General features: G+C 35.2%; 1 protein-coding gene across 1 annotated transcript in view; it reads right to left on the bottom strand.

Annotated features, from left to right (window-relative positions):
* The window catches only part of LOC150083633 (uncharacterized), a 177,740-nt gene that overhangs the window by 5,652 nt on the left and 149,243 nt on the right, over positions 1-22,845 (bottom strand). Inside the window, exons 9-10 of the mRNA XM_090378548.1 lie at positions 8,139-8,286; positions 5,313-5,381 (exon numbers count right to left, since the gene is read on the bottom strand). Coding sequence (XP_090234674.1) covers positions 5,313-5,381; positions 8,139-8,286 — 217 coding nt within the window. The remainder of the gene's footprint in view (positions 1-5,312; positions 5,382-8,138; positions 8,287-22,845) is intronic.

The following is a 22,845-nucleotide window of genomic DNA, read 5'->3' as shown; positions in this document are numbered from 1 at the left end:
TTCTGTTATAAGAACCAAATTTGAACAGTTTTGTGACATTTTTCTAAAGCACATTTCTAGAGGTCATGACCATAAAACAATTTGCACGTTCCAGTTTATTGGGCTTTTCTGTTAGTGCAAGCAATTATAAATGGGTAGTAAACTCCATATTACTGTATTTGCGAAAATACCGATAGGTGGAATTGTGTGGTTTTTTTTACATTATTATGGTGAAATGTATTTCCCCTTTACTGAAATCTTCAATCATATAAAAAACATAAAATAAATTTTCAGAATCTTCTCTTCATTCCCCCCCCCCCCCTTTTTTTTTAAGTTTCATAAACTTGTTACTCTGCACAAATCATGTTAGTTGCAATTTGTGCGTTCCATTAAAAAATGCTTATGCATGCAATTGAAATTTATAAAGAAAACAAAAGATTATCTTGGAAACAAACGCCTCTTGAAGCATTTCTGAAGATAACTCCTTGTGCAACAAACCAACAAGTGCCGAGCCAGTAATGAGTGATCAACGAGTGTGCATTTAGTCGATGATAATGATGAAGAATAAACATTCTTTAAAATTTGTAAGTCAATTATAATTTGCTTGATTTTATAGGCTATATTTTAATTTTTTCGGATAAATCAATTATTGTTTAGACAAACTAATTAACTAACTAATTTCATTGTTGAGAACGTAACCCCTATCTTTAACATTATGTCTATGGGATCTAAATTCCCGCTTTAAGAGTTTGCTTTACGAGCGAGTGCTAGGAATGAATTAACTCGTAAAGTCGGGACCTACCTATAGTTGTATGCAGTATATTACATTTCAGGAACATTAGCAAACAGTAACACATGAGTTAAAAAAAAAAAAAAAAAAAAAAAAATGCTGATCAAAGTGCAATGACTTATGTGTGAACTTAGAGCATTTTGTTTCTGCACGTTTTCCATATTGCCCATTCATTCCTCTAATCAGCACACGGCAACAAACATAATAAGAGTTTATGTATTCACTGTGACCATATATACGTATGGAGTTAAGGGCAACCAGGATTTTCTGACACTATGATACACAATGAGTTGTGCAATTGCCATAGCAGTGTACAAACTCAAACTTGCAACCTCCTTACTACCATATAACCTCTACACCACAGGCAGCTCAAAACTTTTTAAAATTCTTATAAGTAATAATGAAGTTCTATATGATAAATACAGAAAAATAATTTTTTTTTTGATCAACAAGAAAATAAAGGGACCACCACAGATCAAAAAGGGCTAGAACAATGCCTTTTGCAATATATGAAGGTGTAATTAATCTTTTCTTTGCATATTAGAAATTTTCCTCACACTACAATAAGAAAAGAAGCTGCAAACTTTTGTAAATGACTAGGAAAGAAAAATTTCACTATAAACACTACAGTTATAACAAAAAAAAAAAAAAAAAAAAATTGACAAAGTGTTTAGTTTAGGTATATGATAAATATACGAAATTCTCTGAGCAGTGCAGACATGCTCCCAGGACAGCTCATGGGGTTTTGTCAATGATATACAGAAACTTTGCTAGCAGGGATAAGGAGGTGATTATCCCTTTGTATAAGGCCATGGTTAGGCTGCATCATGAGTACTGTATAGGTCTGGAGGCCTCACTTTAGGAAGGATGTAGATCTGCTGGAATGGATGCAGAGAAGGGCAACCAGACTGGTGAAGGGAACAAAAGGGTGCTCTTACTAGAAAGGCTTCAGTTCTGCAAACTGCAGCGTCTCGAGATCAGGCCCTGCAGGGAGATCTGATTGAGGTGTTTAAAGCCTCGAATGGATTGAGTAAGCTGAATGTTAACGGCATTCTTCCACTTGCTAAGACTACACACACACACAAGGGGCATAAATTCAAGTTGAGGAAGGATGGTTGCAGGATATATGTGCAGATGTTTGCCTTTAGCCAGCAGGTGGTTGATTGTTGGAACAGTCTTCCATCTGTTGTGGAAATGGATGGGTTGAATAAATTTAAGACAGAACAATACAAATTCTTGGAGGGTATGGATGGACGAACTGTTTTTTTTTTTTTGGCTGATGCTATATAAGCTTGCTTTCTTGCCATTACTACTAACTACACAAATACTGTGAATTTACAAAAAAAAAAAAAAAAAAAAACAATTAATATGTTATTGTATATATATATATGTATGTATAGTGTACACTAAACAAAAATTCTGCATTATTGTTAATTTTGCTTTTGAAAGATCACATCTTGTTGAGTTAAAGTTGGATAAAAATTTGAAAGCTTTGAGTGTAATTTAAATTTGATCTGTCAAAAATTCTTATTCATAAGAATGTATTCATATAAAATTATTCATAAAAACCTGTAAATCAGAAGTTGTTTTTTTTTTTTTTTTTTTTTTTTTGATTTGGTAGTTGTTGGCGCATCGGCTGCTATGGCCATATTGCACCTCCCAAGGTTTTTGCAGTACTTTGATCCAAGCCCGAGGCGGGAATCGAACCCGCGACCTTGGGTTGCCGGGCAGGTACTTTACCCACTCGGCTAGCCCGGTCGGCTCAGAAGTTGTAATCAAAAGATTACAGCATTGCTGTAGCAGTTTCACCCCACCTCCCTTTCCTCCATTCAAGGCCATAATGAAATATATTTTACTCCCTGTGCTTAACAGTATAGCACAAGTATCTTTCTCTTGTCTATCCAACCCATAATAAAATTACTTCATGTGCACTTGAAACCAGAAGACAGCAGTTTCCTTCAAACCACTTATCTTTTGTACTCAAGTTCAGAAAAATCTAATGAGTGATCAAATTCAGCACAGAAAGTGTTTTGTAAGCTGGCAGTCTCTCTCTTTCTCTTGGCAGTATTCTTTTTCAAAGCATTTGCCATTTACTGTTCTGCATCTATATCATTTTTTTTTTTTTTTTTTTTTCTATTTTCCAATTACAACAGGACCTTGATTATTCAAGTTTTGACTAACCAAAAAAAAAAAAAAAAAAAAAAAAACATTTACTATGTTATTGTAAATCACTGTTAACTGAGCCAGCCAGAGAAAAAATAAAGAAAATGGAAAATACATGTTAAAAGAATACAACTAAGCCAGAAGTAACAGATTTCGTGCAGTTCAATATCACCAATCTACAAATTGTTTGTATGACAACATGAATGAAATAGTCATATCACTTTTAATCAATGATCATACTGGAAAATATTACCAAAAGGAACACTATTATTTGTCAACAAAAAACAACAAGCATATTTTTTGTCAAAAATTTATGACATGTAAATATATACTAATTCTCACTGGTTCTGGATTTTGGATGCCACGATTAATTACAAATGTGCTCAAACTTGTAAACAGCAATGACAAACTTAATGTGGAAAAAAAAAAAACTTTTTTTGAGATGAGTAATAATCAGGATGCTTTTCACTTATTTAAAAAGGTTAACACCAAACAGATATCCAAGTATACATTCTGACCCAACTCAAATACTGTTCAACTGATCTGAATGAGTTCATTTACAACATTTATATTAAGTGATGCAGTAATGCACTTTTCTGTAATACAGTGGATGTGCATACCAAATACTGTCCTATATTACAACATATATTAAATACATATATACACCGTACATGTATATAAATGTACAGTGTGTAACTTTAAAAATGGTTATTATCAACAGTTAATCTATTAAAATATGCAACAAAAAAATTCTGTTAACAGAAACGAAATCTGAACTGTTGAACAGAATAAGTAGGGCTAACTGCTAAAATATTTCTGCAACATTGCACTCAAAAAGGAAATAGAGTTGATGGAAAAGGAATAGGTCTGAGATTAAAAATTCTAATCTTTAATGAAATGTTTTATTCAACAGAGTAGGTAAAGATGAAGAACAAGAGATGATTTGATTACTATCCTCGCTATATGTATGAATGAATGACAGATGGGTAATGTGAATTTGGACACTGCCATGATATTAAGTGATATTAGGTTCATTTATCTTAAATGTAGGTGACTTTCTGAATGCATTCCTGAAGCTCTCAAAAGTTTCAATGATGCTGAACATAGACAGTAGTGCCAAGAGGGCACACTGTTTAAACATTATGTAATGGCAGCTAGTACTTACTGACACTTCCTCCATGGATGTCGAATGTTTGCTCCATGAGCCTTCAACACTGCTACCCATTTCTGAAGTCTTTGTGACAGCAGTAAATTATTCCTTCCCCAAAACATCTTTCCTTATATACCTCTTTCACCACTGGAACAATATCTGGTTTTGTTTTCCTAACCAAGTCTTTTCTCCAGAGGACATCTGAACCACCTGAGTACATCTGAACTCTACCACCAATCACAAAATTGACTGAAGAGAATATCCACTGCTGTCTTATCATCTAGATCACTAACTATACCAGATGTTACAAAACTGCTCCACACTTGTTCAGATTACGAACCTAAGGGGGCATAAATTCAAATTAAGAAAAGACAGATGTAGATTAGATGTGCGGAAATTTGCCTTTAGCCAGCGGGTGGTTAATTGCTGGAACAAACTTCCATCTGTCGTTGTGGAAGTTGATAGGTTGAATAAATTTAAGGAGGAACTGGACAGGCATTTGGAGGCAATGGTGTGATTTGCTACTACTACTACTACTTCACCTGCACAGAAGAAAAGTTCTCAGTTATTGTGGGAAGAAGAATAAAGAAGAGGAACTCACTGAATGTTGTTCTTTATTCCTCCCTAAATTTTACATTACATATTATACATATTTTAAACACTGCAATACTAAAATGCTTTAAAATATTTGGCACAGTTAAGAATGTAATGTAAACATATGTCATTATATATATGAAATAAAATAAGTGAGTATAATGTTCAGTGTACATAATGCCAGATCTATGAAGTAAATGAAAGTAATAAAAATAAGAAAAGAAGATTGAAAGTTAAATTCTAAGCGTTATAAAAACTTTAAAAGAAATTTCAATAGTAATATGTAATAAAATTAGTATACATAAGGAAAAAAATAAACTGCAAAAAGTAATTACAAGAAAAATAAAATTTAAGTCAGATATAAATTACAAATGTGTAAACTGCAGGATGGAAGCCTCCTCAACAGTTCATGCTGAGGGAAATGGACCATACTGGATCAGTGTGGCAGATTATGGTCCATTTCCCTCAGCATGAACTGTTGAGGAGGCTTCCATCCTGCAGTGGGTTGATAATGGCTGCAGTTTACCTTTTTTACCTTACAAATGTGTGTGGGTATCCTCTCTAATACACAGAAGAAAATAGTTCTCAGATATAAAAGGAGCTACATACAAAGGGAGGAGGGTGATAATTAAATACCTGAAAGGTCTTTTGCGACAGCTTTTACAGCAGGAAACTTTACATTTAACTCTCCTTCTGAGACAAGGCCTAAAATCAATGTTATAAATTAAATATTATTCAAAGAATACACCAAAAACAGAATACAATACATAAAACTTTGTTTTAATAAGACAGTACTCTATTACTGACACTATTTATCAGGTTCCTAATGCTATAATAATACTTATCTCTTATAAGTTATGAACCTGTTCTAACCAGCCAGGGGATTATAATGTGATGTAATCCTCTGTTTGCTTATGTTAGCAAACTAGGGCAAAGTAGAGAGGAAGCATAACAAAAACAGAAACAATGTAAATGGACAAACTTGTTTAAAAATTTTTAAGCACCACTTTTATTGTAAATGAATGAAAATAGAAAGAACTGAGAATTCACAAACACTACTTCTTCAAGGGAGCACCAGCTTAATTCTGTCACTGACCACTATTCAGCAAAGTGCTAATGGATGTCCCTATCTATATGAATAGATAGTAAATAATAAACAGAACCCAAACTTAAGTTGTGGCTACTGCACTCTATAGGTTAAATAAGCACATATAATAAACCAAAATATAGATTTAAATGTTAATGCAGTAAACTTACAGGTCTAAAACCAAATGAAATATGCAAATTATTGATGATTTTTTTTTTTTTTTTTTTTTTACAAAGTTAAACCAGATGGGTTCCAAAAGTTTGTATACAGGTCATCAGTTGGTATTCATGAATTGGGAAGTGGGGCATGTGTGTCTCCCAGAATAGGGATCATGTGCTCACACTGTTGGAGGCAAGTGTTGCTTTGTTTCTTCCTTATTTTATTTCATTTTATTAGGTTGGCTTGCATCACAGGAGCAAAATTACACCAAAAAGACAAGAATTTTCTGTATCAGTATTAATGAAGGAAGGTTTATTCCAGTGTCAGCCTTAAAAAAAGTCAGTAAATTCTCATTCTTCCTCAAATTTATACAAGTTCTAGTTCTGCAAGATTAGGTGCCAATTATTCCACCAGCTAATAAGAGAATTTTCTTAAATCTAGTATACAAATATGTTTCCTTAATTTTAGTGCATGATGTTTAATTTGTGCTAACTGCAAAAGATATATATCTGTTTACTATGGAGAAAAAGCATGGTTATAGCAATACAGCAACATTTAGCAGCATGAATTTGCAGGTAAAACTTATTTAAGAATATCAGGGACTTTTTGATTTGATTTGATTTGATTGATTTGATAGTTGTTGGTGCATCGGCTTCTGTGGCCATATTGCACCTCCCAAGGTTTTTGCAGTACTTTGCCAAGCCCGAGGCGGGAATCGAACCCACGACCTTTGGGTTGCCGGGCAGGTACTTTACCCACTCGGCTAGCCCGGTCGGCTTATCAGAGACCAGATGCCACATGGCCATATAGCTTAAATACAATAAAAAGCACCATACTCATCAAAAGGAATGAAATGCAACAAAAGTCCAATAGTCTGTCATATGATGGTCTGGAAAACCCAATAATCCTAGCACCTATATGAACTAGTTTTATATGGGCAATATGCATCAATTCTTACCTTCACCAAGTCTAACAACTATGAATGCAGCTTCAATATGCTAGTGTCTTATAATTATAAAAAGTTAAACCAGATGGGTTCCAAAAGTTTGTACACAAGTCATCAGTTGTCAAGAACTCAGAATACGTTTTTCCTTACAAATAATGAAATTGTGGTTAGATTCCCAGGCTAACTCACTGAAGCAGTTTTAAACCTTTAAAAGTTTAAAATAACAGAAATGATACAGCACACATTACTTTTTTTTATTATTATTTCCTTGAATGTTGATGTGGAGAAAATTTCACGATAAATTTTTTTAATACAAGGCTTGCTTCCATTCTGTAATGAATTTATGGTATGGGATGTTCATTTTGAAGGGCATGGGATTGTCTGTTGCTGTTTGTGTGAAAAATTAGTGATTCGCTAATAATTGGAAATGAAAACACTTTCCACATCCTACGATTCTTACATAGCACATTAGGATGACATAATGCATTTCAACTGTTGTGTTTGTATCTGTTAACATCTGAAAACATTAAACAAGTCAGTTTGAGTTGTTAAAACCCACATTATGTCCTTGAATAAAATTATTGCAATAGTTTAATAGTTGCTAGGGCCAGTCAAACAGTTGGGCTAATTTTTAGAAGATAACTATTATTTTTTAAGGAACAGTGGCAAAATAAAGAGGATTATTGAATTGCAAGAGTAAATTTAGTTAGCTCTATTTAATGCTCGGAGAAGAGTTTTTGGCCACTATTAGCAGAAGCTTCAAGCTGCTACAAACAGTAGCAAAAATTCCGAAAGAAGCATTTTTTGTGATAGCAAAAACCTATTCTATTGCATTTTGTTTTGTGGTTTCCACAAAAGAAATCTTTCTCCTTTTTATGTTTTCTTTAGTTAATCAACCCTATATCATCTGAAAACATTAAGAGGCATGGTATCTTTTCCTGTGCATGTTTTGTTATCTCTCCAAAACCAAAATGAAAGGGAGTGAGCTAAAGGCAGAACTAGTGTGTGTCTACTTCACCATGAATATGGAAGTAATCTTATATGAACTCCTCATACAGGTTTCTGGCTGCTTGTTCATATCCTTTATAATTATCATATAACCCTAATGGCACTAATTTCCTTCCTAGTACCCATTATACTCTTAGAATCCTATAATTAGTTTTCTCTACATAAAAATAAGTGTATTGTTAATACTAATAGCTATGTCAAACTGTACATTATGGAAGTGCAAAAAAATAAAATAAAATCAAAAATATAAATTGAGATTTACCTCGTTTATCCATTTTTATATCAAGAACCAAAGGCTCCAAGGTACCTTCTTTATTTTTACCAAGCCCTTCTCCTGGATTCCAACCCATTTTTTTCAACAGACTCATTCCAATTCCATCACTTACAGGTGCAGCTCTTAATAGCTGATCCTACATTAAAAACAAGGAAAGTAAGAAAAAATATATATATATGTATTAAAAAGTTTTTTTTTTTTTTGTCATCAAATTAAGAAGCTGGTCCAGCTAGAGAGATTAATGCTGTTTACAATTTGATAAATGTAAAAATTTTAATATAGCATAATCCAGTAATGAAGTAATAGCACAATAGTAGAAGTAAAAAAAAAAAAAAAAAAAAATTAAAAAGTTGTGTAAAATAAAATTACATTCATTGATTCACCATTGCAGTCTCTAAGCTAAGAGTATATATTCGTCTATTCTGTATAAAATGGCATGAGAAAGTAGCCTTATCATTAAAAAAAAGAAGCAAATGGCTCTTTGATACACCTATTTCCAAAAATGCTAAGACAATGATTTAAAATTTTATTCTGTCCTCTGTACTTAAAACCAAATTTACTACAATGACAGACAAAAGTTAAGGAATTAAAAGCAAAGGTGCAAGAGGTTGTGCGGTAATTAATTTGCAACATATTGCATTTTATCAATTATAACTGACAAAGCCAATGAAATCTGGCATGGATTTCATATGTATAGCAAAAGTATTTTGTGTGAAGTTGTAGGCAAAGCATGCCATTTCTGAAATATGCAATTAGCACATGTATATTTCAGCAGAGGTGATTACAGACTACAATTCGCTACTAAGAGCATTTACAATGGATTCTCATGCTGTTGATAAGAATGTCCAGGAGTCCTGGTAACATAAGGCACATACTTCAAGTTTGTAATCTGCATAAGATTCAAGCTATAATTCAGGCATGTAGAGATTCCATAAAATACTGAAGTTTGGATTCTAATGCTTTGGCAGAGCAGTGTATATACAAAAACATAGATACCACTCCATGCATATAAGTATCTATATTAATTAAACAAGCTGATTTTTATTATCTATTGAAATAGTAACGTTTTATATTATTCATTCAAACTGGAACACTGTCAGGTTTCACGTGCTGGATTAACAGACTTCTATTAATTTGAAACATTGCTACATTGTACTGTTGCGCTTAATAAATAAACAACTTCAGTGAATCAAGTCTGTTTTAAAAGAATCTGTATTAGTTTGTGATGTTTTGGAAGCTGAAAACTAAACTTAAATAAATATTACATTATATATCAGGCCTAACCCAAGAGGCATATATGAGATGCACAAATATAAGTAAACACCAGTAAGAAAGATTCAGCTGTTTTAATGTAAAAGGGAAAATTTAAGAAAAGTTTACTACCTACCTAAGTTTAACCAGAGTTCTTTATTAACATTACCATGCCTGTTCATTGTTGTATTGCTTTGCATTGTTATGCCATTAGAAAGAGTTTACAATAGTAGTCACACAAAGTTAATCTTGATCCAGAGTTGAGTGCTGCTTGACCACTAACAGAAGCACATACATAAGCGATTAAAGGGAGAAGTAGATATTTTTCTTTGTAACATGGAAATGTGCAGAACACTGTGCAAATGTTTGGAAGAAGATTGAGAGAATTATGGAAGTAACGGCTGGTATAGTGGTGTATGTTTTTCCTGCACTTCGTGTGATAAACTTGATTTTTGTGTAGAAATTTAGCTGGTTTTGGTAAGTCAGCTCTCAGTTTGGAGTTGGCAAGTACATCAGAGACTCAATGTTACATGATTCAGAAACCCATGAAATTCCAGCAAAAGCTTTGAGGGAGAATTAATGTTCCTTATAAATGTTAATGTTACTTATGTGCTACTACAATATACCATAATACCACTTATCTGCAAATTTCTTTCTGATATTTTGTCAAGAAAAAGAACATCAGAACTTAAGACAGAAAATATTAAGGTATACACAAAGTGGAATAAATTAAAAAATAAAAAAAGGAGGAAATTTGTTTACTATTTTACAGTATATGAGAAGAAAATTTTTTTTTTCAGAAGCTGTTTAAAAAAAAAAAAAAATTTCTCTTGCTCTGAGGCAAAAATGTATGTCTAGTTATAAGCCTTACAGATGGAACCATGCCTTGTTTAAACCTTTTCTCTCTATACAATTATGTTTGTTGGTAATGTATATGTGCATTTGTAAATGTAAATGCACCCATTATCTTCAACATGCCTGTCCATCCATCCACATGTTTGTTGTTATTTGGTTTTTTTAGGAGCATTAGCAACTAAGGCTATATTGCTCCGTGATATGCGGTGGTCATTCCCTGACCTTTCCGCATCCTCCGTATTTGGTGGTGACGGGCTCGAACCCCGGTCTAATCAAGAAGCGACTGCTGCTCCTTCCCACCTGGCTACGGAAGCGCCCCATCCACATGTAACAACTATACTCTAAGTGAAGGGATTTTCATAAAATTTTAAATTTACATTATTGTTTATATGTACAGTATATATTTTTCATACCTATCTGACAGATATCTGTTATGCTGAGTTATTCAGATCAGTAACAAGACAACTAAAAAATTTTTATATTATTATTTATATACACTCTTGCCTAAAAGTTTTGAATAATGTTTAATTTTTCTTAATTTTCAAAGTTTTATTAAATAGGATCAACTTGTTTTACTAATTTTTATTAAAATATTTTATATTACGTATAAAAATCAAAAAACAAAACTAATATTTAAGAAATTTCTAGAATATCTGAGAATATTCCAGAAAGGTGTAGAAGACTCCCAAATGTGGTAGCACATAGTAAATGATTTTAGAATATTCTAGAAAGTGAGTATTGTTTCAATATAATAGAAGATTGTAGATGATTCTAGAGTGTTTTGCAATAATATGAATTGAGGTAAAAGCTGTAACTTATAAAATTGAACACCCATCATTCAGAAAGAGTGTTTGGTTAAGTTTTGTGTGTGTTTCATGATAAACATGGCAATAAATTAGGAACTGTGTTGAAAAAAAAATACTTGCTACAATAATTGTATGAAGAAATTTATTCCATGAGAAGTACTGGCAAAAAACTAGGTGTTTCATTTAAAGGATTCCAAACTATCTTTCGACAATTCAAGGAAACTGACAGTTTAAAGGACAAACCATTATCAGGATGGCAGCATGTAACAACGGGAGCACAAGATAACATTGATTTCTAAATGTAATTAATGACTTACTTCACCTAAAATCTGAGGTGAGTTCAATAGGAACAGAGAAATTCCCTTAGCTTACATCCACTGTAAAACTTCATCTTAAACAAGCAGGACTTATTAGTCATGTAGTGGTCCAAAAACCTTTATTAAAACCAAAAAATCGAAAGAAAAAGTAGGCTTGGGCTAAGAGCCATCAACATTGGACAATTGAAGAGTGGAAAAATGTACAGTACTGTGGACAGATGAATCTAAATTTGAAATTTTTGGATCCAAGCATAGAGTTTATGTGAAATAATCGACTAAAGAAAAAATGGTGCCACATTGTTTAGTGCCTACAGTCAAGCATGGTGGTGGTTCCATCACGATCAGGGATTGCTTCCATTTTTCTGGAATGGGTAACATCATCAGAATTTAAGTAATTTTAAGAAAAGAAAGCCAGCAAAAGACTCCCGAACATAATGTAAATCCTCAGGACTTCCAACTCTATGGAAGAAAACATATTACAACGAGACAATTAACTAAAGCACAGCTCTTAGCTGTGCAGGGACTTTCTAGCAACCAAGCCATTGCAAATTATGATGTGGCCACCCCAATCACCCAACTTAAACCCAATACAGCTTTTATGGGATCACCTAAGCTGCCAAGTCTATGAAGCCTGCCCATCTTCACAAAATTTATGGGAAACCTTGCAGATTGCTTGGAATAATGTTAGCCAAGACACTATTATAAAATTAATTGCCAAAATGCCATGTCTGTGTAAGGCAGGTGATAAAATCTTGTGTAGCATATTTTGATGAAAAATCAGTATAGTTTTTAGTATTAATCATTTCAATATATTTTTCTGTAAATTTTCAATACTTAATAAAAAACCTTAAATTACTTTGCAATAGTGTGTTGTTTTTTATATTAAAACTTGCATTTTCATAGCTAATTTCAAAAAATTAATGAAAACTATTGTCATACACTGAATGAGTGGTTTTTTACATGTTTTACACTGATTCCCAACTTTTAGGTGGGAGTGTACATAAATGAAAGTATGTTTTGCATTTTCATTGCAGTACAAGTAAACACATGGGCTGTGTCAGGGTAGCTAAGGATAGGAACTGGTGCATGTAAGTGTGTACACCAATCCTAGGAGTTTGGTAAATAAATTTGATGAATTTGAGGTGTCAGTCAAAACATCAAAGGCTGATATTGTTGGGATATCAGAGACATGTCGCAGAAATGGAATTTGGGGAGTACAATTGTACAGGAAAGACAGACAGGATAGGAAAGGAGGAGGATTATGCTATTAGTTAAGAAACACATAAAAACCAAGGAAGTACAGCCAGTCGACATGGCTGGACAGTGCAATGTTGAGTCAGTTTGGTGTGACATAATCACTGGGAAATCAAAATTGAGAGTAGGAGTGTGTTATAGGCCTAATGACTCTGATGAGTATAATAAGTACAGGGAAATAGAGCGGGCCAGTAAATCAGAGTCTTATAATGGCAGATTTTAATTTCCCAGATAATTGACTGGAATTTGTGGGTTGGTCACTCCCACACTAGCAAAGCATTTGTGGATTTATTGGATGATTGTTTTCTACAGTAGCATGTTCGGGAGGCAACGAGGGAGTAACACCCTTGATCTGATTATCAGTAGTGATTCTTCATGCATTAAGAATCTGCAGATAAAGGAACCACTAGGTGGCAGTGATCACAGTGTGCTGAAGTGGGATTTAATCAAAGAGGTAACTACCTTCAGGGGTAAAGGGAAGGTTTTTTGCTTTCATAGAGGCAACTACGGAGGTCTGAGACAGTATTTAAATTCTGTACGGTGGGACCAACTGATGATGTTACCAACAGAAAATTCAAAATGGGAAGTATTCAAAGAATTCATCTTGGATGCTACTAGGCTTTTCATACCAACTAAGAAATATTGTTCAAGGTTTAGGCCTAAATGGATGTCAGATGAACTAATGAGACATGTGGCAGAGAATAAAAATGCATGGACACATAGATTAATGGGTGACACGGAAACCTATGATAGATATAAGCTGGTCTGTAACCAAGTCGCAAAGGAAGTTAGGGAGGCAAAGGCAGGTTACAAGAAATATTTGGCAAAGGATGCAAAGAAAAACAGCAGAGTTCTTTACTTATGTAAGCTCTAGAAGGAAAGGGTCCACTGGATATCAATGGTTCAACTGTTGATGATCCTGCTCAGGTGGCTAACAAACTAAATGAGTATTTTGCATCTATATTCACACATGAGAAGTTATTCAGGGAGAGGAATGCCAGAGGTGAATTAAACTCTGGCAGTGAGCTAGATGATTTTGTAATAACTTAGAGCAAAGTGGAGGAGAAATTGTTGAATATAAACATAAGAAAGGCACCTGGGGTGGATGGGATCTATCCAGTTATATTAAAGGAGGCAGCAAAGGAAGTAAGTAAACCCTTAGCCATAATTATGAGAGCTTCCTTTGACTCAGAGGAGGTACCCGTGGACTGGAGATGTGCAAATGTGATCCTACACAAAGGAGGATCAAAGGGTGACACAAGTAATTACAGACCCGTTAGTTGAACTTCTGTTCCAGGGAAATTAATGGAGGCACTGGTTAAAGAAGCACTGCAGGATCATCTATACAAGACTTCAGTTATAGCTCAGATACAGCATGGTTTTGTTAAGGGGAAGTCTTGTCTGACCAATTTGATTGGATACTATGATGTGGTCACAAAGGAACTGGATGCAGGGAATAACTTTGATATCATATATTTGGATCTTAGAAAGGCTTTTGATACTGTTGTGCATTGAAGACTGCTGCACAAATTTAAGCAGTGTGGCATTGGAGGAAAATTGCTATGAATAAAGGGATGATTGAGTGGGAGAAGACAGAGTGGTAATCGATGGTCACTGCTCTTCATGGACTAAAGTTATCAGTGGAGTCCCTCATGGTTGTTTTCTGCATTTATTAATAATATTGATGATGGTATATCGTCTGCAAACATGTCCAAGTTTGCAGACGATACAAAGGTAGGCAGGGTTGTTAATGACACTAATGACAGTACACTGCTGCAGCAGGATCTAGAAAAGTTGAGCAGATGCCCTGAGAGGTGGCAACTGAAGTTTAACATTGACAAATATAAAGTACTGAATGTGGGAAGAGTAACCCCAGAGTAATGTATCAACTGTTGGTACTACACTGACAGTGGTAGAATGAAAAGGACCCGGGGGTAATTGTGCAGGCAGATATGAAGTTTTCTGAGCAGTGCAGGCAGTCTGCGAGAGTAGCTCATGGTGTTTTGTCAATGATATACAGGAATTTTTCCAGCAGGGATAAGGAGGTGATTATCCCCTTGTATAAGGCAATGGTCTGGCCACACCTTGAGTATTATATACAGGTCTGGAGGCCTCATTTTAGGAAGGATGTAGAGCTGCTGGAGTGAGTGTAGAGAAGAGCAACAAGATTAGTGAATGGAACAAAGGGTTGCTCTTATGAAAAAAGGCTTAGGTTTTGCAAATTACAATGTCTGGAAACTAGGCACCTGAGAGGTGATCTGATTGAGGTGTATAAAATTTTGAATGGTTTGAGCATGCTCAATGGTGATGGGATTCTTCCTCAGAATAATCGCCTCAGAGAGGGCATAAATTCAAATTGAGGAAAGACAGTTGTGGGATAGATGTGCAGAAGTTTGCCTTTAGGCAGCATGTGGTTGATTGCTGGAACAAACTTCCATCTGTCGTAGAAGTTGACAGCTTAAATAGATTCAAGGTGGAACTAGACGAACATCTGGAGCGAGTGGATGGGTGAAATTAGATTTGGGGTTGTTTTTTTTTTTTTTTTTTTTTTTTGGCTGATGCTGAAGCTTGCTTCCTTGCATCATGTGCCTTTACTAATTCTAATGCATGTACCAGCATTACTAAATGGGAAAGGGTCAGTTCAACACAAAGTTTCAGTATATGTTCAGTTAGTTCCTGGGAAAGTTGTGAGTTCAATTATGATCTGCTTATTCTATTTATCTAATCTCTGCACCATATTTAATGCTGATATGTTAATCCCCCCTACCAAACAAAAAAGTACTGCCAACAAATCCCACACATGAAAATCATATGACAAAATTTTTGGTAAGCACTCTAGAGCATAGTGTAGAAGTTTTTACCACCTGAGGTATTTTATCCAAATAAACATACTACCTGAAATGCATTGAGTAAATCAACTTCTCAGTTGTAATTATGCACATTATTATGGTACAACAGATATATGTTTTGCCGGAGCATACATCCAAGAACTCAGAAAAATTTATTTATTCCTTGGCAGCTTGACTACTTTTGCCATAATATGCCAGTTCACATGATAATAAAAGTAAGTTATAGTGTATTATGTTTATTCGGGCATGTTTGCAAGATAGTTTGCATGATGTGAGGGCTAAAAACATGGAATTAAGAATCTACATATAAAAGAAACATTAGGTGTCAGTGATCACAGTGTATTAATGTGGGTTTTACTTAAAGATGTATGGTGCCTCCGTAGCCAGGTGGGCAGGAGCAGCAGTGCGTAGCACGCGCTTCTTGATTAGACCGGGGTTCGAGCCCATGACCACCAAATACGGAGGATGCGGAAAGGTCAGGGAATGACCACCGCATATCCCTGGAGCAATATGGCCTTAGTTGCTAATGCTCCTAAAAACCAAAAAATAACATAACAAATAACAATAACTTAAAGATGTAACTACCATCGAGGGTAAAGGGAAGAGTTTTTGCTTTCGTAAAAGTGACTACAGTGGTGTCAGACACTTTTTAGATTCTATACAGTGGGACCAACGGCCTCCGTAGCCAAGTGGTCAGGAGCGGAAGTGCAGTAGCACACGCTTCTTGAGTAGACCGGGGTTCAAGCCCCTGACTGCTGAATACGGTTGATCTGCCAACCCGCACTGGACCAGCGTGGCAGATTATGGTCCATTTCCCTCAGCATGAATTGTTGAGGAGGCTTCCAATCCTGCAGTGGGTTGATATTGGCTGCACTTTACTTTTTTTTTTTACAGTGGGACCAAATAATGATGTTACCATCAATTATAAATGGGAAGCATTCAAAGAAATAATCATAGAAGCTACTAGGCTTTTCATACCAACTAAGAAATATTGAAGTTTATGCCTAAATGGATGTCAGATGATCTAATGAGACTCGTGGCAGAGAAGAAAAATGCATGGAATGCATATAAATTATCAGGTGATACAGAAGCCTATGGCAGATATAAACTAGTCTGTAATGAAGTCACAAAGGATGTTAGGCAAGCTAAGGTTGATTATGACAAACCTTTGGCAAAGCATGCAAAGATTTCTTTACTTAAGTAAATATGAGAAGGAAAGAAATGAATCACTTGATATCAATGGTTCAATTGTTGATGATCCTGTTCGGATTGCTGAAAATAGGAATACGTATTCTGCATCTACATGAGGAATTCATTAGGAAAGTGGATGCCAGAAGTTTATCAAACTCTAATAGGTAATTGAATGATTTCATAACTGAGAGGAAAGGGGAAGAGAAATTATTGAAGTCAAACATAAGAAAGGCCCTGGGATGGTGGGATCTATCCAATTATATTAAGAAAAACAGCAAGGGAGGTAAGTAAACACTTAGCCATAAGTAAGAGAGCATCCTTGAATTCAGAGGAAGTTCCCATAGAATGGACATGTGCAAATGTATCCAAAATTAACAAAGGGTGACTTGAGTAATTACAGACCTGTTAGATTAACTTGTTCCAGGGAAAATACTGAGGTTGCTGGTTAAAGAAATAATTCTGGACCATACTTCAGTCACAGCATGGATTTAAGAAGAAATCTTGTCTGACAAATCTGACTGGATACTATGATATCATATACTTGGATTTCAGAAAAGCTTTTGATGCTGTTGCACATAAAAGATTGCTGTACAAATTGGAGCAGTGTGGCATTAAGGACAAGTTACTGCTATAGATAAAGGGATAGTGGGGGTGAGAAAAGAAGAGTGTGGTTATCAATAGACACTCTTGTTCATGGCCTAATGTTATTAGTGGAGTCACTCAGGGATCAGTGCTGGGCCCATTGTTGTTTTCTGTATTAATGAAGGTATATCAGGTTTAATGTCTAAGTTTTCTGATGATACAAAGGTTGGCAGGGTGGTTAATGACAGTAATGATGGTATGCTACTGCAACAAGATCTAGAAATATTAGGCAGATGGGCTGAGAAATGGCAATTTAAGTTTAAACATTGATAAATGCAAAGTAGTGCATATGGGTAGGAATAATCCCCGAGTAACGTACCAACTGTCTGGTAATGGAAAACAAAAACAGACCTGGGTGTAATTATGAAGTCAGATATATCTGAGCAGTGCAGACAGGCTGCCAGAGTCTCATGTGGTTTTGTCAATAATATACAGGAATTCTGCTAGCAGAATTCCTGTATAGGTGATTATCTAATTGTATAAGGTAATGGTTGGGCCACATCTTGGGTACTGCATACAGATCTGGAGGGTTCATTTTATGAAGGATGTAGAGCTGTTACAATGGGTACAGATTATGGCAACAAGATTGGTGATGGAAACAAATGGGTGTTGTTACAAGAAAGGCTTCAAGATTTGCAAATTGCAGCATCTGAAAACTAGGCACCTGTGGTGAGTGATTGAAGGCATTGGATGGCTTGAGCAAACTCAATTCTGATGGGATTCTTCCTCTTGATCAGACTATGCACATGAGGGGGGTTATGAATTCAAATTGAGGAAGGAGGGTTGCAGAATAGATGTGCAGAAGTTTGTCTTCAGCTAATGGGTGGTTGATTGTTGAAAGTGTATGGTTTGAATAAATTCAAGGAAGAACTAGCTAGACTATTAAAGGGGATGAATAGATAAAAATGGGATGTTTTTTTTTTTTTTTTTTTTGGCTGATGCTGTATAAGCTTGCTTTCTTACATCAATTGCCACTGTTAATACTAAAATTGGGACAAACTATTGGAGTGGATGGATAGGTGAAATGGGAAAGTGTTGGGTGTTTTTTTTTGCTGATGCTGTATAAGCTTTGCATAATTTGCCACTAATAACACTAAATCAAAGAGAAATCCTACTCAAACTCAGATCAGTTAACTACAGCTACAGGTGAAGTGGCCTGTAATAATCTTTCCAGTCTCCCAAGAGATTTGATTCCATCCTCTCCACATAAATGATAACCATTAAATCCACTATATTGTCATGGAAAACAGAACATGAGGATTAGTGTAGTACATGGCTTCTAAGGCAATTTATTTGTTTTGGAATTAAAAGACTTGACTAATACTACAATAATTATACCTGAAATTTGCTAACTTAGCCTTGTTGAAAAGAACCATCAATGGAAATGAACCTGAATTTTGCCATACAGCTGGAGAGTGACAAATGCAATCAGCCAAAGTTATGTATGAGGAAGTACTCTGTGTGAACACACAATTCACTAATATATCTATCAATCTCTGGTACTGCTCCAGCATACCTGAGGTTAATAAATATGTTGGTTTCTAGAGTTTCCAGACAATGTATACCAAAAGCCATGTCAAGCCTCAGACTTTTCTTACTACATGATAATTTTGCTGATGCTGAGCATAAATGAAGACTGAAAAGTCAACCAAGATGGTATGCCTCTCTATGCTAACTTAAAATTTGACAACAATGATATAAATTTTTAATGAAATAAAATAATCTGCCTATATATTAAAGTACATTGAAAGACTAGAAGAAAAAGGATTGTAGGGCTCTTTATAGGCTTCAAGTTTTTTACAAAGTGAAGCAAACAAAATGACTGGAAGAAAATATAAGAAGCGAAAACTTCAGAATGCCAGCAAAATAATACCCTTACTGGCTAAAGCTATCACAAGCTGAAATGAACTGGCCATTCTTGTCACTACTTTTCTCGTAAATTAAGTTTGTGGCTTTTACAACATTTTTTCTATATTCCAAACATGTTTTTAGTCTATATTAGACTCATGGACAGCCTTCAGTTGTGGGAAATTGACAATTAAATAACTGAAAACCTAAATGAAGTACCTGTGATTTTTTTGGTTTCCATTGATTTAACTGACATGTTATTAGTTTAAATTGATGTAACACTTCAAGATGTCTTTTAAAGTTTTATTAGACTTTTAGACAAGCACATTAACAGATGATTTATTGATATTTTTGTAGTCCTGAATATAATTGATGCTGAGTGTAAACATTTGAGGAGGGAAGCATGTAAGCAGTTTAATTTTATTTTCATGTTATTTTGGCTGGAACAGCAAAAGCTTGGAAGTTTCCTTGCACCTTTTTTTTTTTTTTTTTTTTTTTGTTAGTTGTTGGCGCATCGGCTTCTGTGGCCATATTGCACCTCCCAAGGTTTTTGCATTTTCTACTCTGATCCAAGCCCGAGGCGGGATTCGAACCCGTGACCTTTGGGTTGCCAGGCAGGCACTTTACCCACCCGGCTAGCCCGGTTGGCTCCTTGCACCATATAGCAAATACTAATATTTTGAGATTAAACTAACCTGGCTGAAGTGTTTAAGGCTTCGAATGGATTGAATAAACTTAATATGATAGTATTCTATCTCTTTCTCAGACAACACACACAAGGAAGCAAAAACATAAATTGAAAGAGGCTGGCTGCAAGATAGATGCGCAAAAATTTACTTTCAGCTAGTGATTGTTGAACTAAATTACCATCTAGTAGCATAGAAGTAGGAAGTCTGAATAAATTCAAGAAAGAATTAGACATTAGAGGGATTGGGAAAATGAGGTGGGTATTTTTTTTTTTTTTTTTTTGCTGATGCTGTATTCCTTGCATCATTTTTATTACTACTACTAATAATAATGATGATAATAAACGTACTGAATATCACTTGGAAAAGGAAGGCTGCATTATTTTGCTGGAAACGAAGCTTGCTGAAACTTGCATGTTAATCAATATTCATCACAATCAGAAGTTTGAAACAAAATGAGGAGATAATTCTACAATCCTGCAAAAGTTTGTTATAGACTTTGTAGAATTAAGAACAGTTGAATCTTGTGGCAGGTAGAGTCTGTACTGACTTCTGAGATCTTTCTGAATTGTGGGGGGGGGGCACACACAGCATTAACAGATGTGAAAAGGCTAAAATCATTAATGCTATTTATAAAATCTGTCTCTGAAATTACAAGACATTAAAAGATAAACTCAATTAAAATTTCTCCAATATAAACAAATATACATACCTTTCAAAACATGCAAAATGCAAGTTGTGTTTCTTCATCTACTGACTTAATATAGAACTCTTAAGGAACTGTGCATGACAGTAGTAGTAGTAGTGGCATGTGATGCAAGAGAGCAAGTGTATGGCTTATGCAGCATCAGCCAAAAAAAAAAAAAATCACACCGTTCCCTCCAAATGCCTGTCCAGTTCCTCCAGATGGAAGTTTGTTCCAGCAATTAACCACCCGCTGGCTAAAGGCAAATTTCCACACATCTATTCTACATCTGTCTTTTCTTAATTTGAATTTATGCCCCTTAGGTTCGTAATCTGAACAAGTGGAAGGATCCCATCAGAATTCAGCGTGCTCAAGCCATTCACAAAGCCTTATACACCTCAATCAGATCACCGCACAGGTGCCTAGTGTCCAGCCACTGCAATTTGCAGAACTTAAGCCTCTCTTAGTAAGAGGATCCCTTCATTCCCCTCACCAATCTTGTTGCCCTTTTCTGTACACGCTCAAGCAAATCTACATCCTTCCTAAAATGAGGCCTCCAGACCTGTATGCAGTACTCAAGGCGTGGCCTGACCATTGCCTTATACAGAGGGACAATCACCTCCTTTTCCCTGCTAGCAAAATTCCTATGTATCATTGACAAAACTCCATGACCTGCCCTGGCAGCCTGTCTGCATTGCTCAGAAAACTTCATATCTGACTGCACAATTACTCCCAGGTCTTTTTCATTTTCTACCACCTTAAGTGTAGTACCACACAGTTGGTATGTTTCTCTGGAGTTACTTCTACCTATATGCAGTACTTTGCATTTGTCAAGGTTAAACTTTAGTTGCCACTTCTTAGCCCATCTGCCCAAATTATCTAGATCCTGTTGCAGTAGCACACTGCCATTACTGTCATTAACAACCCTGCCAACCTTTGTATCATCTGCAAACTTCGACACTAAGCCTGATATACCTTCATCAATATCATTGATAAATATACAAAACAACAGAGGGCCCAACACCGAACCCTGTGGAACTCCACTAATAACATTAGTCCACGAAGAGCAGCACCCATTGATTACCACCCTCTGTCTTCTCCCACTCAACCATCCTTTTATCCATTGTCGCAACTTACCCTTAATACCATTCTGCTCCAATTTGTACAATAGTCATCCATGCGCAACAGTGTCAAAAGCTTTCCTGAAATCCAAATATGATATCAAAATTATTTTTTTCATCCAGTTCCTTTGTAACCACATCATAATATCCTATCAAATTTGTCAGACAAGACTTTTCCTTAACAAACCCATGCTGTGTCTGAATTATTGCTGCAGTCTTGTCTAGATTATCCTGGAATGCATCTTTAACCAGTGACTCAATTATTTTACCCGGAATAGAAGTTAAACTAACTGGTCTGTAATTACTCGTGTCACCCTTCGATCCCCCTTTGTGAATTGGGGATACATTTGCACATCTCCAGTCCGTCGGAACCTCCCCTCAGTCCAAGGATGCTCTCATAATTATGGCTAAGGGTTTGCTTAGTTGCTTTGCCGCCTCCTTTAATATAACTGGATAGATCCCATCCACCCCAGGTGCCTTTCTATGTTTAACTTCAACAATTTCTCCTCCACTTTGCTCTCAGTTATTAGAAAAACAGTAAGCACCCTGACAGGAAGGATACAAACGAATAACCATTGATTTTTCATTGGTTCTAAAGCTCATTAACATGTGTCATGATCTGAATTTTGGGCTATGGAATTAATGAATTTAGGGAAACTTGTGTACATATAATTTTTAATAAATCATACATATATAGTGAATTATTAAAAAGCCTCAAATTGTTTCTAATTCTAATTTTTTTTTTAGAATAATCATCTTCAATAATTTTGAATCAAATATGCAGCATTCAAGATTCAGACACTGGAGGAACAGGAATAACTAATAACAGTTTTGTCCTAGTTTATCAGTCAGAAACATCGCAATAAAGTTTAAGTCAGATATGACAGGCAGAAATAACACACCAAAAATAAAGGAAACAAATGCCCAATTTTTGATACATTTATTTTAATTTTAAAAATAGATTTTCTAAGGCATAATTACTAACAATTTCACACATGTTTATCAAAGTTTGCAATTTAACAACTTCCATCTTAAACGAGTAGCCATTGCCAATCTATGGGAATGGCTACTCTTTTAAATACTTTCCCTCATTTTTAGTATGAGTGAATGAGGGAAAGTACTTATCAGAGCAATTGCCTCATTAAAAAATGATATTATATTAGCTTATGAAAATGGTGCAAAAAATTGCA

Source organism: Mastigoproctus giganteus, chromosome 7, assembly GCF_048544385.1.
Source record: "Mastigoproctus giganteus isolate SK-2022 chromosome 7, ASM4854438v1, whole genome shotgun sequence".
NCBI classification, from domain to species: Eukaryota; Metazoa; Arthropoda; class Arachnida; order Uropygi; family Thelyphonidae; genus Mastigoproctus; species Mastigoproctus giganteus.
This window is presented reverse-complemented; position numbering and strand designations above follow the sequence as displayed.